The sequence below is a fragment of the Phalangium opilio genome, unplaced genomic scaffold (assembly GCF_054372755.1).
Source record: "Phalangium opilio isolate 3A_F unplaced genomic scaffold, DU_Popi_V2 ptg000017l_1, whole genome shotgun sequence".
Lineage (NCBI taxonomy): Eukaryota > Metazoa > Arthropoda > Arachnida > Opiliones > Phalangiidae > Phalangium > Phalangium opilio.
The window spans coordinates 10,975,642-10,990,476 of NW_028324151.1; the positions used below are offsets into that span (position 1 = coordinate 10,975,642).

A 14,835-nucleotide genomic window follows, 5' to 3' on the forward strand; every position below is an offset into this window, starting at 1 on the left:
GCGTCGTGATGCGCGTGATCGAGTGGGCTATGATTAAACAGAGGAATTTGAGGAAAGGGAAAGAACGCTGAACGCTTTTGCCGCTGATTTGGCGCGAACACAACATGACCGTCGAATATACGTTAATTTAAATTTTAAAACACTTTTAACATTTAAAAAATCTACGTAATGTATATTAAGCAGGTAACTAGTTGCGTTTCGTTATTAAAGATATCAAAATCAATATAACATAGCCATAATTTTGTAGCTTGAAAGCTAGCCTATATGTCAAAACATTTCTAAGCCTTTGCGTGACTTTTGTTTATATTAATTTTAAATTTTGTACTTGGCAGCTAATTATTCAGGGCTTTCGAAGCTACAGAGAGCAAACGACTATCGAGCCTTTCAGCAGAAGACACAATGTTATTGGTTAGTGTTATCATTTACAATATCAATTTTGATTCTTTCTTATTCATAATTGTATTTATAGTTGGAAGAAATGGATCGGGTAAGAGTAATTTCTTCTATGCCATTCAGTTCGTCCTTAGCGATGAATTCTCCCACTTACGACCTGAGCAACGTCAAGCTCTGCTTCATGAAGGAACTGGACCCCGAGTTCTCAACGCTTTTGTTGAAATTATCTTCGATAACACTGATAATCGTCTACCTGTAAGTTTTATTTATGGCTAATGCAATATAATAATATTATTTTATTTATTTTGCAAAAATAATTCGCTGGCAACCATAGAGGCAAGCCTATAGATAGTTTTCACACGTGGAGGATTCATACCATTTACACCAGGAAGCCCAGCTTTCTGGAGGACAAAAGCAGACGGGTTTTTGTCCGCCAGATAGCCCGGCTTCCTGGTGTAAATGGTATGAATCCTCCACGTGTGAAAACTATCTATAGGGAGCTAACAACTGTCTAGGGGGAAGAGACAGTCTGACGTCACGCAGCCCCTCTGTGGTTGGCATTTTTGAGCGTAGAATACTGTTTCCAACCGTTAGGGGGGATGTAACTCCAGTAAGAGATAGAAGGGTGTGACGTTTCAGGGTCAGAACTGTTAGCTCCCGATATGGGTTATCAAAAACGGATTTATGTAAGAAGAACGTTGAACGTAGCAAATTCACTAGCCATCCTCGCATTCTTTATTGAAAAACTTCGTCTGCTTATATTTTGACTCCACCCACAAATAAGCGACTCCTATCAAAACATACAAAGTAGTCGAGGAGTGGTATTTGCTACGTTAGTACAAAGAAAGAAAAACTAGATACTTAAAAAAAGAAACATCAATTATTTATATTCTTAACTTTAAAACTCAATTCCACTAAATCGGGAGTTATATCGCATTGTTGTTCACTTTGCTTTTTTACCAATGGCGTAATTTCAAAAAAAATTATTTAACCACGAAAATAGAGATAAGAATGACATTTTCGATCTCTAGAAGTCGCTATATACAGAATTTGTGGGTGGAGTCAAAATATAAGCAGACGAAGTCTCTCAATAAAGTATGCGAGGATGGTACCAGAGGCTAAAGCTATGATCCCATGTTCTTAGTACATAAATCCGTTTTGGGGGTTATTGATAGTTAAAGGAGGGTGATTCTAAGACCTCTGAATGAAGTGTTTTCCTGTGCGATGTCATACTTTTTTTAAATAAACCAAAACTCGAAGTTAAAAAAACTGAGAAACACCCTACTCCAAAGAGTTTGAAATATGCAATAATTATGATTTGACAGATCACCATTATATAATCATTTCACCCCATAAGTGTTTGTTGTAATTACCTCTTATTGCAAAATAATAAACATCTAATTTGTCTTGAAGACGAGGACTACTGCACCACCCTTGGTTTTGTAGCGTCTGCTAGCCCAAACCTCTTAATAGAAGAAAAGATTAAAAATCACTTTATTTCCCTTTTCACCCAAGCCATCCTTCTAATTAATACTTATGTGATGATACTCTGAAATTCGCGCATGCCCAGGCAGGGTTCGTACGGAACCTGGAAAACCTGGATAAGTCAGGGATAATTCGGGGATTTAAAAACTTTTCCTAAAAAATCAGGGATTTCGTTTGGTATATCCAACAATGATTACTTCGAGCAATGCCAAATACGAGCCAGGTGTGATGAAGTGGGCTCTGATAAAAACGTACTTAAAATGGTCAGGGATATTGCTAAAATTTGGTCAGGGATAACCTGGAATAGTCAGGGATTTTTCGATGGAAAACTTTTGTACTAACCCTGCCAGGAGAGCTCTATAGAGACTTGGCAATTCGGGCGTTGTCTACGGATTATAAGTATTTAAGGCCAGTTCAAGCTGGGGGACTTTAACTTATCTCGAAGATAGATATTTCGTCGCATGATGGCGCTGTTTGCTATCCTTCTATAAAGGGATCATTCATAAAATTAAATTTGCTCTGGTTCATTGAGGATTTTAAAAATGCTATTATTTAATCATTTATTGTATTATTATTAAATATAAGTAAATTTAACAGGGTTCGTACGGAACCTGGATAAGTCAGGGATACGGAAAATAGGGGAAAAAGTCGGGGATTTAAAAATGTTTGCTCAAAATTCAGGGATATGTCAGGGATTTCGTTTGGTATATCAAACCATGCTTCGAGCAATGCTTAATATGAGCCAGGTGTGATGAAGTGGGCTCTGGAAAACACCTTAAAATGGTCAGGGATATTGCTAAAATTTGGTCAGGGATTACCTGGAAAAGTCAGGGATTTTCAATGTAAAAATTTCGTACGAACCCTGTTTAATACTAAAGCTGAATTCCTGAATCGGGTACCATAGACAGGGCGAGAACTAACGTTGTATAAAGACCCTTAAAGGTAGGGATGCACCGATATATCGGTTACCGATATATCGGCCTGTCTTTTTCATATCGGTATCGGCCAATATCGGCTTCATGTGAACCGATATTTTCAGAAAAAACTTAACAAGTTATAAGGTACTCAATGAATACTAATTGAAGTACATCACACAAATTCATTCCCATAATTTAACATTTCCGTTTAAAAATGCAAGATTTTCCACAATCTATGTTTTATCCCGTTGTTCATGACTATGAGAAAGTAATTTCCCTAGTTTCCCATACCTGCCACAAACAATCGAAGTGGACACTGACGCTCCCTAATGCGTTTGGTGTCACTAATGTACACTTTGAATTTTTGACTTGTGGTCAATAATTTTGCTTATAACGCTACTTCTTGTTGAACAAAGAAAGGAGCTGCATTTTTACTAAACACCAAGGAAGGATTTAACTTAGACCACACCATTTTTTAAGGAAGGGGGTTAAGGCTAAAATATGTAGCGGTACCACATTGAACGACATAGATGTGACACATGTCTCTAATAAAACAAAGTAAAAACGTAAATGGTCCTAAAAAACTGTTGATTCTACTCTTGAAAACGATATTCAGGGAAAAATATTATTTTTTTATGGGCCGATAATATCGGCCGATATATCGGCTACGAATTTCCGATATATCGGCCGGCCGATATATCGGCTGTACCCATATCGGTGCATCCCTACTTAAAGGGAGGGTGAAGTGGAAAATCAAGTGATTTTTTATCGATTCTTCTACTAATTATAAGACCAGTCTGCATAGTGAAACATTCAGGAAATACTTCCGAATGATTTTAAAATTCAAATTAGGTTCCGATTTTAAGGATAATTTTAAAGAAGGTCCTCCGGCCAATCGCGTAACGCCCTGCCTTATTCTTAACAAAATTCTCGTGGCACGTTCCGTGACGAATGAAATTTATCGCGGGATTTGATAAAATTAGGCGCGCGACGTGACAATCGTGGCGCGAGACATGGAGCGTGCCACGAGAATTTTGTTAACTAAAAGGCAGGGCGTTACGCGATTGGTCGGCAGTCCTTCTTTAAAATTATCCTTAAAATCTGAACCTAATTTGAATTTTAAAATCATTCGGAAGTATTTCCTGAATGTTTCACTATGCAGGCTGGTCTTACAATTAGTTGAAGAATCGATAAAAAAAATCACTTGATTTTCCTCTTCACCCTCCCTTTAAACCATGGATTAACTAACGCTAGGGATTGTTTACTAAACGTGTTTCCCATGTATTGCTATCGCCAACTACATGTTCCGATTTAATTCTTGATTCCCTCTATATTCCCCCATTTTATTGGACCGAAACGGATGTAGATAGCGCCATCTCTAGGCAAAATAAATCGTTTTTGCGGATTTTAAACATGGCGGTGCCCAATTTAGGCGTGATTTTAATTTTGACGTCAGAGAACACGTGATATTTGGTCCATTTTTCTTATAACTTCTTGTTAGGGATAGTAGCTGCTGCTAGGGGGCGTTTAGAACATGCATACTTTATCTTTTAGGGGGAACGAACAATCCCTAGCGTTAGTTAATCCATGTGCAAACATCACCCTCTATTTCTTTTCAAAGGGTTCTGCACTCCATTTGTCTCATTCTAGTTAATGCAGACACGCAGGGGAAAGGAGTGAAAAGCGGTAGGAGGGTGATAAAGAAATCTACCCCTTTAGCTTTGGGGCGTGTCGCCTCAAGTCAGTCTGCCCCCAGCCCTGTACGCCCCTCATCTCGAAGGGAAAATTTTTTAAATCGAAGCCTGGCGTCACTGAAGGGATAGCAAAGAGCAGGGTGGGAAATGAGGATTTTTTTGAACTGGACATTGGGCCATCGACCCCCCCCCCCCCCTGGCCTGGAATAAATAACCTGTTCCATGATCACTGACCAGGGCGCGTCCTCTGCTAAACTAAAGAAGTGGATAATTAACATATTTGAGTTAATGTCTGGACTCTGAAAACCCTTGAATTTTCTTAGTGGTCCTGTGGACCACTGACCTCCCTCCGGTTTAGTTTTTAAACTGGACCAGGCAATTTTTAAACTGGTCATTTGCCCTGTGCCAAGGCGTTATTTCCCACGCTGGCAAAGAGCGCACTTAGCGGAGATTAAAAGCGAACTAAAATCTCAGAAATATAGTCTAAACCCTATGGCCTTAAGTGGGGTGGCGTAGCAGTTAGCGCTTTCGCCTCGCAGCAAGATGATCCCGGACTGTGGCACCGGGTGAAAATCCGGGGACAAATCCTTCTGCGTAGAGTTTGCAAGTTCTCTCCCTGCTTGTCAAAGGAGTTTTCCTCCGCGGTCTAACCCGGTTTCTCCTTTCCATCAAAACTTGCAGAGGTTAACGGTAGTAGTTAGTATAGGGCACTGTCGGTTAGCTGTGGCATAGGGGCTAGCCACGACCCCTCTATGCCTTGTAAATGGACCCACCTGTAAATAAGCCACAGGCTTAGTGTGGAAATCCCTTCATAGGCAAAGCTTAGATTATTATTATTATTATTCCGTAGACAACGATTAGGGCAAAGCTCCACCCGTTGCTTACGTTACGCTCCACCACCTGTGGTCCTTCTGGTATTCATATTTTGCAGAGAAGAAGCTATTTCAGCTCCTTTTCCGTCTCCCCTCCTGGTATCTTTTCTAGATAGTGGTTGCATAATGTAGTACTGCCAAGTCCCTATTTCATAAAGATAAGCTTATTATAGGCCCCGCCCCTGCGTAACACATTGTACATCCCTTTAATTTTAAATTTAAACGCGGCGCGATTAATTTCAGATTGATAAGGAAGAAGTTTCTCTTAGGAGAGTTATTGGCTCCAAAAAAGATCAATACTTCTTGGCCAAGAAGTTGGTTACGTAAGTTGGCGAGTGTTTTCAATGTGAGAGGTTATATAAAGGCATTATTTATGAATTAGACGAGGCGATGTAATGAACATGCTTGAGAGTGCGGGATTCTCCAGAAGTAACCCTTACTACATCGTTAAACAAGGAAAGGTTTGTATTTCATGCAAAACCAATTGGTTCTTCTTGATCGTAATAATTCGATAGCTTCTTAAGGGCCACCGTTTACGAGTTATGATTGGATTGTTTTACGTATGACCCCTTAAATTGAAAGAAAATACTAATTTGACTAAGGGGACTCCTCTGTTAAACACTCCAGTCATAACTCTTTAACAGTGAACCTTCAGTCAAAATGCCATAAAACATTTTCAACTCAAAATCACCCATAGAAACCATTATACTTTGGTCCTAGCACCCTTTTTTGGAATACCATGAATGAAAGTGTATAATTATTTCTATATTCTTCTGTAATTTCATGATAATTCCTGTATTCTCCTGTTCCCTTACTCTCCTAAACTTTCATGATAATTCCCGTATTCTCTAAACTTTCATGATAATTCCTGTATTCTCCTATACTTTCATTATAATTCCTTTATTATCTTAAAATTTCGTGATAATTCCTTCTCTTGAAATTTCAGGATAATTCATATATTCTCTTATAATTTCAGGATGTTTCCTATATGCTCCCATAATTTCGTGATAATTCCTGTATTCTTCCATAATTTCGTGATAATTCCTATATTCTCCCATAATTTTATGATAATTCCTGATTTCTCCCATAATTTTATGATAATTCCTGACTTCTCCCATAATTTCATAAATCCTGTATTTTCCTATAATTCCATGATAATTCCTGTTTTCTCCTATAATTCCATGATAATTCCTGTATTCTCCTATAATTCCATGATAATTCTTGTATTCTCCTATAATTCCATGATAAATCCTCTATTCTCCTATAATTCCATGATAATTCCTCTATTCTCCTATAATTCCATGATAAATCCTGTATTCTCCTATAATTCCATGATAATTCTTGTATTCTCCTATAATTCCATGATAATTCCTGTATTCTCCCATCATTTCGTGATAATTCCTTTATTCTCCCATCATTTCGTGATAATTCCTCTATTCTCCCATCATTTCGTGATAATTCCTCTATTCTCCCATCATTTCGTGATAATTCCTATATCCTCCAATCATTTCGTGATAATTCGTATATCCTCCCATCTATTCATGATAATTCCTATATCCTCCCATCATTGCACGATAATTCCTATATCCTCCCATTTCATGATAATTTCTATATCCTCCCATCATTGCACGATAATTCCTATATCCTCCCATTTCATGATAATTCCTATATTTGGAGTGAGATACTTAAAAGCAAATATTAAACCCAACTCTAAAATTATGACTGTGGCCTCCATTTCGTCATATGTCACGTGGGTTTTGGTTAAAATGACTCGTCGCTCGCGTCAACTTAAAAGTTTATTACAACGTTCTTTCTGTTTTTTGGTAAGATCAATCAAATGGCAACGGCTCCTGATAAGCAACGGTTGCAGTTGTTGAAAGAAGTTGCTGGTACTAGAGTTTACGATGAACGACGAGAGGAAAGTAAAGAAATCTTGAAAGACACTAAAGGGAAAAGAGAGAAAATTGAAGATTTGCTGAAGTACATCGAAGAAAGACTTCAAACTTTGGAAGAAGAAAAGGAGGAATTGAAAGAGTATCAAAAATACGACCGAAAACGTAGAGCACTCGAGTACACTATTTATGATCACGAGTTAAAAGAAGCCAGGAAAAAATTGGAAGAGGTATTATATCATCTAAAGCAAAGCGCGGGTCCAGCAGGCCCCCTACAAGTTGACTTTCCTTACGAACTCCAGTTTTGGCTTGGCAAAGGCTAGTGGGCGGGGTTTATAAGTGCACGTATAAATCCCGCCCACAAATGCCTCTTGCCTTCGCCAAGCCAAAACTGGAGTTCGTAAGGAAAGTAAACTTATAGGGGATCCGCTGGACCCGCGCTTTGCTTTAAGTTCATTACTTAGTTAATTGTGATGGTGATGAGTTGAAAAGAGGAATCGCTTTCCAAAAACACTTTTACCGACTTACAATCCAGGGGGCAATTCTCTAACTTTTTAAGCGAGTCATCACAAGTGATAAATATCGTCTAAGGCGTTCCTGTCTACACCTATGACTAATCACCTATATTGGTATCGCCCTCGCATAAAAAGTTGGAGAATTGCCCCTCCCCCCCCCACGGAATGGTAACCTCAGGCTGCATGAGCTTTGTTGATTTGCTTAAGGCATATAAGTATACTTTCAGGAGTATTTATTTGACATGGAAATTGGTATACTTATTAATCACTCTGAATTGCAGATGTGAAATTACCGTTATTTTTAACAATGGTAATTTACCGGGTAAATTACCGAAAAATTACTGTTAAATTACCGATGAAAATTTTTGAACAACAAAAATTACAGTAATTTATGTTATTTGATATTTTTCACCGTGGTAATTTGCGTGACTTACCAGTAAATTACCCTTTTAAAATTAAGGCAAGATATAAATCGGTAATTTTACGTGGTATTTGGTAAATTACTGGTAATTTACAGACAGTAGAGTCAGTATATTGTGAAAGTGAAAAGTTGCAATGGGCAAAACTTGTTGCTCTTTTTAAAGCGCATCTCCAAAGCGTAGTACAGAAGACATCAAGCGAGTATCATAGGTAGACCAATCAAAATGGTGCAAGCCGAAAAAAACTTATCCCTAGTTAAATCAAGGGGCAACTAAAGCAAGTAGTCCACTAAGCCTTGCGAAACCGTATCGTTAACGTGACGTCACGTATCCAAATACGAACAGAACACCATCTGAAAACGTTTCTTAAACGATGCTTTCGGACTTAGGTAATGAGCGCCCTCTTTCGGACGATTTACAAACTTAAAATGGTAACGATACGTTCTCCCAAGGCTAAGTGGACTACTTGCTTTAGTCATTTACGCTTGTGTTGCCCCGGAGCTTCCACTCATCCCGGTTATTGTCTTTGTTGTTGGGAATCCTGAGTTTACAAGGTCCCCATTACCGCACGTCCCTCACTATATGTTATTTCAACTTCAATTCAAAAATATATATATAACACGCGCGAAACAAAGTTGAGTTGTCGTCCTTCGCGGATCTAAACTTCATTAGCCTAGTTATAAACATTTTCATGTTTAAAGGAAAGCGCGGCTCCTTTGATGCCCCTTATAAATGGCTTTTCTGCTACACAGTGGCTAAGCTTGCCAAAGGCTAGTTAAGCCAAAGGCAGGAACCAATGGGAACTCGTGCATTAGGTCTGATTGGTTCCTGCCTGTGGTAAGGTAAAATTCGTGTCCAGAAGACTAGGCAGAATGCTAGGGGTGATCATGGAGCCGCGCTTTCCTTTAATAACGCGTAATTTTTTAGTTAATCTTGAGATGATTGAAATGTGTTAATTGTTTGATTTAATGAAGGGTAGGTGTCAGGGTGAACACATTTTCTGAACTTTGGGAACACTGTGTTCTAAAATTGTTGAAATAAAATGCTCCGTGACATTTTGCCCTCGGGGCCTCCCTTTTCAATTGAAATGTATTAAACGCCGATTCATTTACTCTAAGCTCGAAAATTCTGAAGTAGATTTTGTTTTGAACGCGTGTAATTCAAAACATTTCAATTTCATAGTTTGTACATAAATTTAAGGGGTCATCACTTATTAGAACTAATTATTAATGATAATATTATTAAAATCGCTTTTTTCTTTTCTTTGCATACTTGCAGTATTTTGTGTAAAATATACTAACCTGTATTGTATAAATCTTTTAGCTCGAAACTCGACGCGAAACCAGCAGTTCTGTAACTGAAAAACTTCGAGAAAATCTCCAAGAAGCTGCTGAAAATATCAAAGTCAGTTTTCATTTGTAAAACTCTGCGCAAATTATTTTATCTAGTCAAAATAATATTTCGAATTGGAACCATATAACCATCTAAAAAGTTAACAAAACGTAGGACCATTTTAGCTTTCTTATTGTAGTCTATGCCATAGACCACATTGTGAAGCGGATGAAAGAAATTCTATTGAACAACACGGGGGAAAAATCAGTCAATTCAATCCGTATATGTCGTTCAATCACCGCCTCCTATATGCTATCCAAACCCGCTCGCCGTCCCAAAACATTTTCCAAAAGTGGGCTTTAATTCGCCAGTCTATACCGCTAGAGGCGCGATTAACTACGGCTTTTACGTCACGGTGTGACGTAAGAGAGGTTGAAAAAGACTGTTATTTCCCTCTCTATGGTAAATTCCTGTCTGGCGAGGTTGGAGATCTTTGATATTTCAGATAAAAACTGCTAAATGAATTTAACATGTTCCTACATTAAATTTTACATTTCAAATTTTAGTTTACTTTGTTTAATTTTCTTCGCTTCATCAGGAATACAGTTTTCAAATTCAAGGGTAAAATTGTGCACAATTAGTTCGGCGCAGTATGAACTAACATTCAATTGCTTAACTTATGTTTTCCAAGATTATCCTGCATTTAGATATAATTTACTAATCAATAATCCAATAATTTCCCTAATTATTTTCCTATAATTCGTATAATTTTTCAATTCTATTTCCTCCCTTAATTTGTATCTCAAATTCCAGTTTTTCCTATTCAAGATTTTCATCTACTTTGTACTTGGTTTTATCTTGAATTATTTAAAATTAATCGTAAAAATAAGAAATATAATCAAATACTTAATCACTATACCGGATTTACGAGAGGTTTTCTGTGGGCGCTGCCATAACCTGTCGGCGGCCTTTAGTTAGTGGCTGACATTGCCTGTCGTCGAACGCGCTCTGTAGCCTTGGCAGAACAACTCTCCGAAAAGGGGGCGGTAACCTCGTAAGTCCCGTATAGTCAATGTTGCCCAACTGGTTGAAGAAAATGTATTGCGCGAACACAACTATTATTTCGAATCTCGGATAAATCCCGCCACCTATTGGGATTAAATGGCATTCCTGTACAACATAAAGTCCCCCCTAAAAATAGCACTGTGAACGGGCTTGGATAGCATATAGGAGGCGGTGGTTCAATAAAGGTTTTTACCAGAAAACGTCAACCACTTCTTAGTATGACCTAACTGCGTAGACTTCACTTAATTGCTTCTATAGTATTGCAGATGGATACATGATTCAAATTTGAAATTTTCGTTTTCTTATACGAGCTTTCTTTTGACCGAAATGACTTTGAACTTTAAATGACAAGTAGTACCATTTATAGAAATTGAACAAAGACTTGAGAGAATTGAAGGGAAAAATTCAAGCTTTCAAAGATGAAAAAGATACTTATAACCTGGAATCGGCTTCTTTGCTTAAAGAACGAACCAGACTGGAACTAAATATTAAGGATTTAACCGATGAAGTTGAAGGGGATGATAGTTCTCGCAAACGAGCTCAAGCTCAGTTGGTCAAACTGAAGGAAGAAATTGAAGCCAAGTTACACGAGTTGGCTGATATAAAACCCAAATATGAAGAGCAAAAAAAGAGGGAGGAAGAATGCACCAGAGAGTAAGTTACCTAATATTGACCTACAACAAATGGTTAAACTACTGGCCAAGCTTTACTTGGGTTTGGAAAAAAACTTCCTTCCTTTAACGTATATTTAGCTCGTGATTCAAGTCAGTTGGTTTTGGAAAAAAGTATTAGCTGGCTAACTTTGTGCCATCCGAAATTTAGCTTAATTGAGAGAAAATTAAATGATCAGACAACCATTTTTTAATCTATTTATATTTATAAAATAACATCATAATCATTAATTAAACTTTTCTAAACCTTGTCGCAGTTTTTATATATATATATAAAAAAAACAGTCTCTTTTTAAAATTTAAGAATTAGCGGAATGGTTTTGTTAAGCCTTATAAATAGTTTTTAGAGGTGTGCGAATACAACTTTTTGGGTATTGAACTGGTTGCCAAATACCAAAAATTTTCCTTGTCAAATACGAATCCATTAGATTTTTCCGAATCGAATACCGAATAGTTATACCTTTTACTACCCGAATCGGGTTACCCGATAAATGGCGAATAGTTTTTCTAGTATTCGCGAATAGTTAACCCTGATACTCGCGAATAGTTAACCCTGATACTCGCGAATAGGTTAACCCTGATACTCGCGAATACTTAACGCTGATACTCGCGAATAGGTTAACCCTGATACTCGCGAATAGGTTAACCCTGATACTCGCGAATAGTTAACCCTGATACTCGCGAATAGGTTAACCCTGATACTCGCGAATAGGTTAACCCTGATACTCGCGAATAGGTTAACCCTGATACTCGCGAATAGGTTAACCCTGATACTCGCGAATAGGTTAACCCTGATACTCGCGAATAGGTTAACCCTGATACTCGCGAATAGGTTAACCCTGATACTCGCGAATAGGTTAACCCTGATACTCGCGAATAGGTTAACCCTGATACTCGCGAATAGGTTAACCCTGATACTCGCGAATAGGTTAACCCTGATACTCGCGAATAGGTTAACCCTGATACTCGCGAATAGGTTAACCCTGATACTCGCGAATAGGTTAACCCTGATACTCGCGAATAGGTTAACCCTGATACTCGCGAATAGGTTAACCCTGATACTCGCGAATAGGTTAACCCTGATACTCGCGAATAGGTTAACCCTGATACTCGCGAATAGGTTAACCCTGATACTCGCGAATAGGTTAACCCTGATACTCGCGAATAGGTTAACCCTGATACTCGCGAATAGGTTAACCCTGATACTCGCGAATAGTTAACCCTGATACTCGCGAATAGTTAACCCTGATACTCGCGAATAGGTTAACCCTGATACTCGCGATTAGGTTAACCCTGATACTCGCGAATAGTTAACCCTGATACTCGCGAATAGTTAACCCTGATACTCGCGAATAGGTTAACCCTGATACTCGCGAATAGGTTAACCCTGATACTCGCGAATAGGTTAACCCTGATACTCGCGAATAGGTTAACCCTGATACTCGCGAATAGGTTAACCCTGATACTCGCGAATAGGTTAACCCTGATACTCGCGAATAGGTTAACCCTGATACTCGCGAATAGGTTAACCCTGATACTCGCGAATAGGTTAACCCTGATACTCGCGAATAGGTTAACCCTGATACTCGCGAATAGGTTAACCCTGATACTCGCGAATAGGTTAACCCTGATACTCGCGAATAGTTAACCCTGATACTCGCGAATAGGTTAACCCTGATACTCGCGAATAGGTTAACCCTGATACTCTCGAATAGGTTAACCCTGATACTCTCGAATAGGTTAACCCTGATACTCGCGAATAGTTAACCCTGATACTCGCGAATAGGTTAACCCTGATACTCGCGAATAGGTTAACCCTGATACTCGCGAATAGTTAACCCTGATACTCGCGAATAGGTTAACCCTGATACTCGCGAATAGGTTAACCCTGATACTCGCGAATAGGTTAACCCTGATACTCGCGAATAGGTTAACCCTGATACTCGCGAATAGGTTAACCCTGATACTCGCGAATAGTTAACCCTGATACTCGCGAATAGTTAACCCTGATACTCGCGAATAGTTAACCCTGATACTCGCGAATAGGTTAACCCTGATACTCGCGAATAGGTTAACCCTGATACTCGCGAATAGGTTAACCCTGATACTCGCGAATAGGTTAACCCTGATACTCGCGAATAGTTAACCCTGATACTCGCGAATAGTTAACCCTGATACTCGCGAATAGGTTAACCCTGATACTCGCGAATAGTTAACCCTGATACTCGCGAATAGTTAACCCTGATACTCGCGAATAGGTTAACCCTGATACTCGCGAATAGGTTAACCCTGATACTCGCGAATAGTTAACCCTGATACTCGCGAATAGGTTAACCCTGATACTCGCGAATAGGTTAACCCTGATACTCGCGAATAGTTAGCCCTGATACTCGCGAATAGTTAACCCTGATACTCGCGAATAGTTAGCCCTGATACTCGCGAATAGTTAGCCCTGATACTCGCGAATAGTTAGCCCTGATACTCGCGAATAGTTAGCCCTGATACTCGCGAATAGTTAGCCCTGATACTCGCGAATAGGTTAACCCTGATACTCGCGAATAGGTTAACCCTGATATTCGCGAATAGGTTAACCCTGATACTCGCGAATAGGTTAACCCTGATACTCGCGAATAGTTAACCCTGATACTCGCGAATAGGTTAACCCTGATACTCGCGAATAGGTTAACCCTGATACTCGCGAATAGGTTAACCCTGATACTCGCGAATAGGTTAACCCTGATACTCGCGAATAGTTAACCCTGATACTCGCGAATAGGTTAACCCTGATACTCGCGAATAGGTTAACCCTGATACTCGCGAATAGGTTAACCCTGATACTCGCGAATAGGTTAACCCTGATACTCGCGAATAGGTTAACCCTGATACTCGCGAATAGTTAACCCTGATACTCGCGAATAGTTAACCCTGATACTCGCGAATAGGTTAACCCTGATACTCGCGAATAGGTTAACCCTGATACTCGCGAATAGGTTAACCCTGATACTCGCGAATAGGTTAACCCTGATACTCGCGAATAGGTTAACCCTGATACTCGCGAATAGGTTAACCCTGATACTCGCGAATAGGTTAACTCTGATACTCGCGAATAGGTTAACCCTGATACTCGCGAATAGGTTAACCCTGATACTCGCGAATAGGTTAACCCTGATACTCGCGAATAGGTTAACCCTGATACTCGCGAATAGGTTAACCCTGATACTCGCGAATAGTTAACCCTGATACTCGCGAATAGGTTAACCCTGATACTCGCGAATAGTTAACCCTGATACTCGCGAATAGTTAACCCTGATACTCGCGAATAGTTAACCCTGATACTCGCGAATAGGTTAACCCTGATACTCGCGAATAGTTAACCCTGATACTCGCGAATAGGTTAACCCTGATACTCGCGAATAGTTAACCCTGATACTCGCGAATAGGTTAACCCTGATACTCGCGAATAGTTAACCCTGATACTCGCGAATAGTTAACCCTGATACTCGCGAATAGTTAACCCTGATACTCGCGAATAGTTAACCCTGATACTCGCGAATAGTTAACCCTGATACTCGCGAATAGT

The 14,835-nt window shown here is 39.2% G+C and overlaps 1 protein-coding gene across 1 annotated transcript in view; it reads left to right on the forward strand.

Annotated features, from left to right (window-relative positions):
- The first annotated feature begins 23 nt into the window (after positions 1 to 23).
- Positions 24 to 14,835, forward strand: part of SMC3 (structural maintenance of chromosomes 3) — a 39,721-nt gene continuing 24,909 nt past the window's right edge. The window contains exons 1-8 of the mRNA XM_089866986.1: positions 24 to 183; positions 333 to 408; positions 470 to 648; positions 5,605 to 5,684; positions 5,744 to 5,822; positions 7,190 to 7,483; positions 9,511 to 9,591; positions 10,952 to 11,238. Coding sequence (XP_089723112.1) covers positions 169 to 183; positions 333 to 408; positions 470 to 648; positions 5,605 to 5,684; positions 5,744 to 5,822; positions 7,190 to 7,483; positions 9,511 to 9,591; positions 10,952 to 11,238 — 1,091 coding nt within the window. The 5' untranslated portion in view covers positions 24 to 168. The remainder of the gene's footprint in view (positions 184 to 332; positions 409 to 469; positions 649 to 5,604; positions 5,685 to 5,743; positions 5,823 to 7,189; positions 7,484 to 9,510; positions 9,592 to 10,951; positions 11,239 to 14,835) is intronic.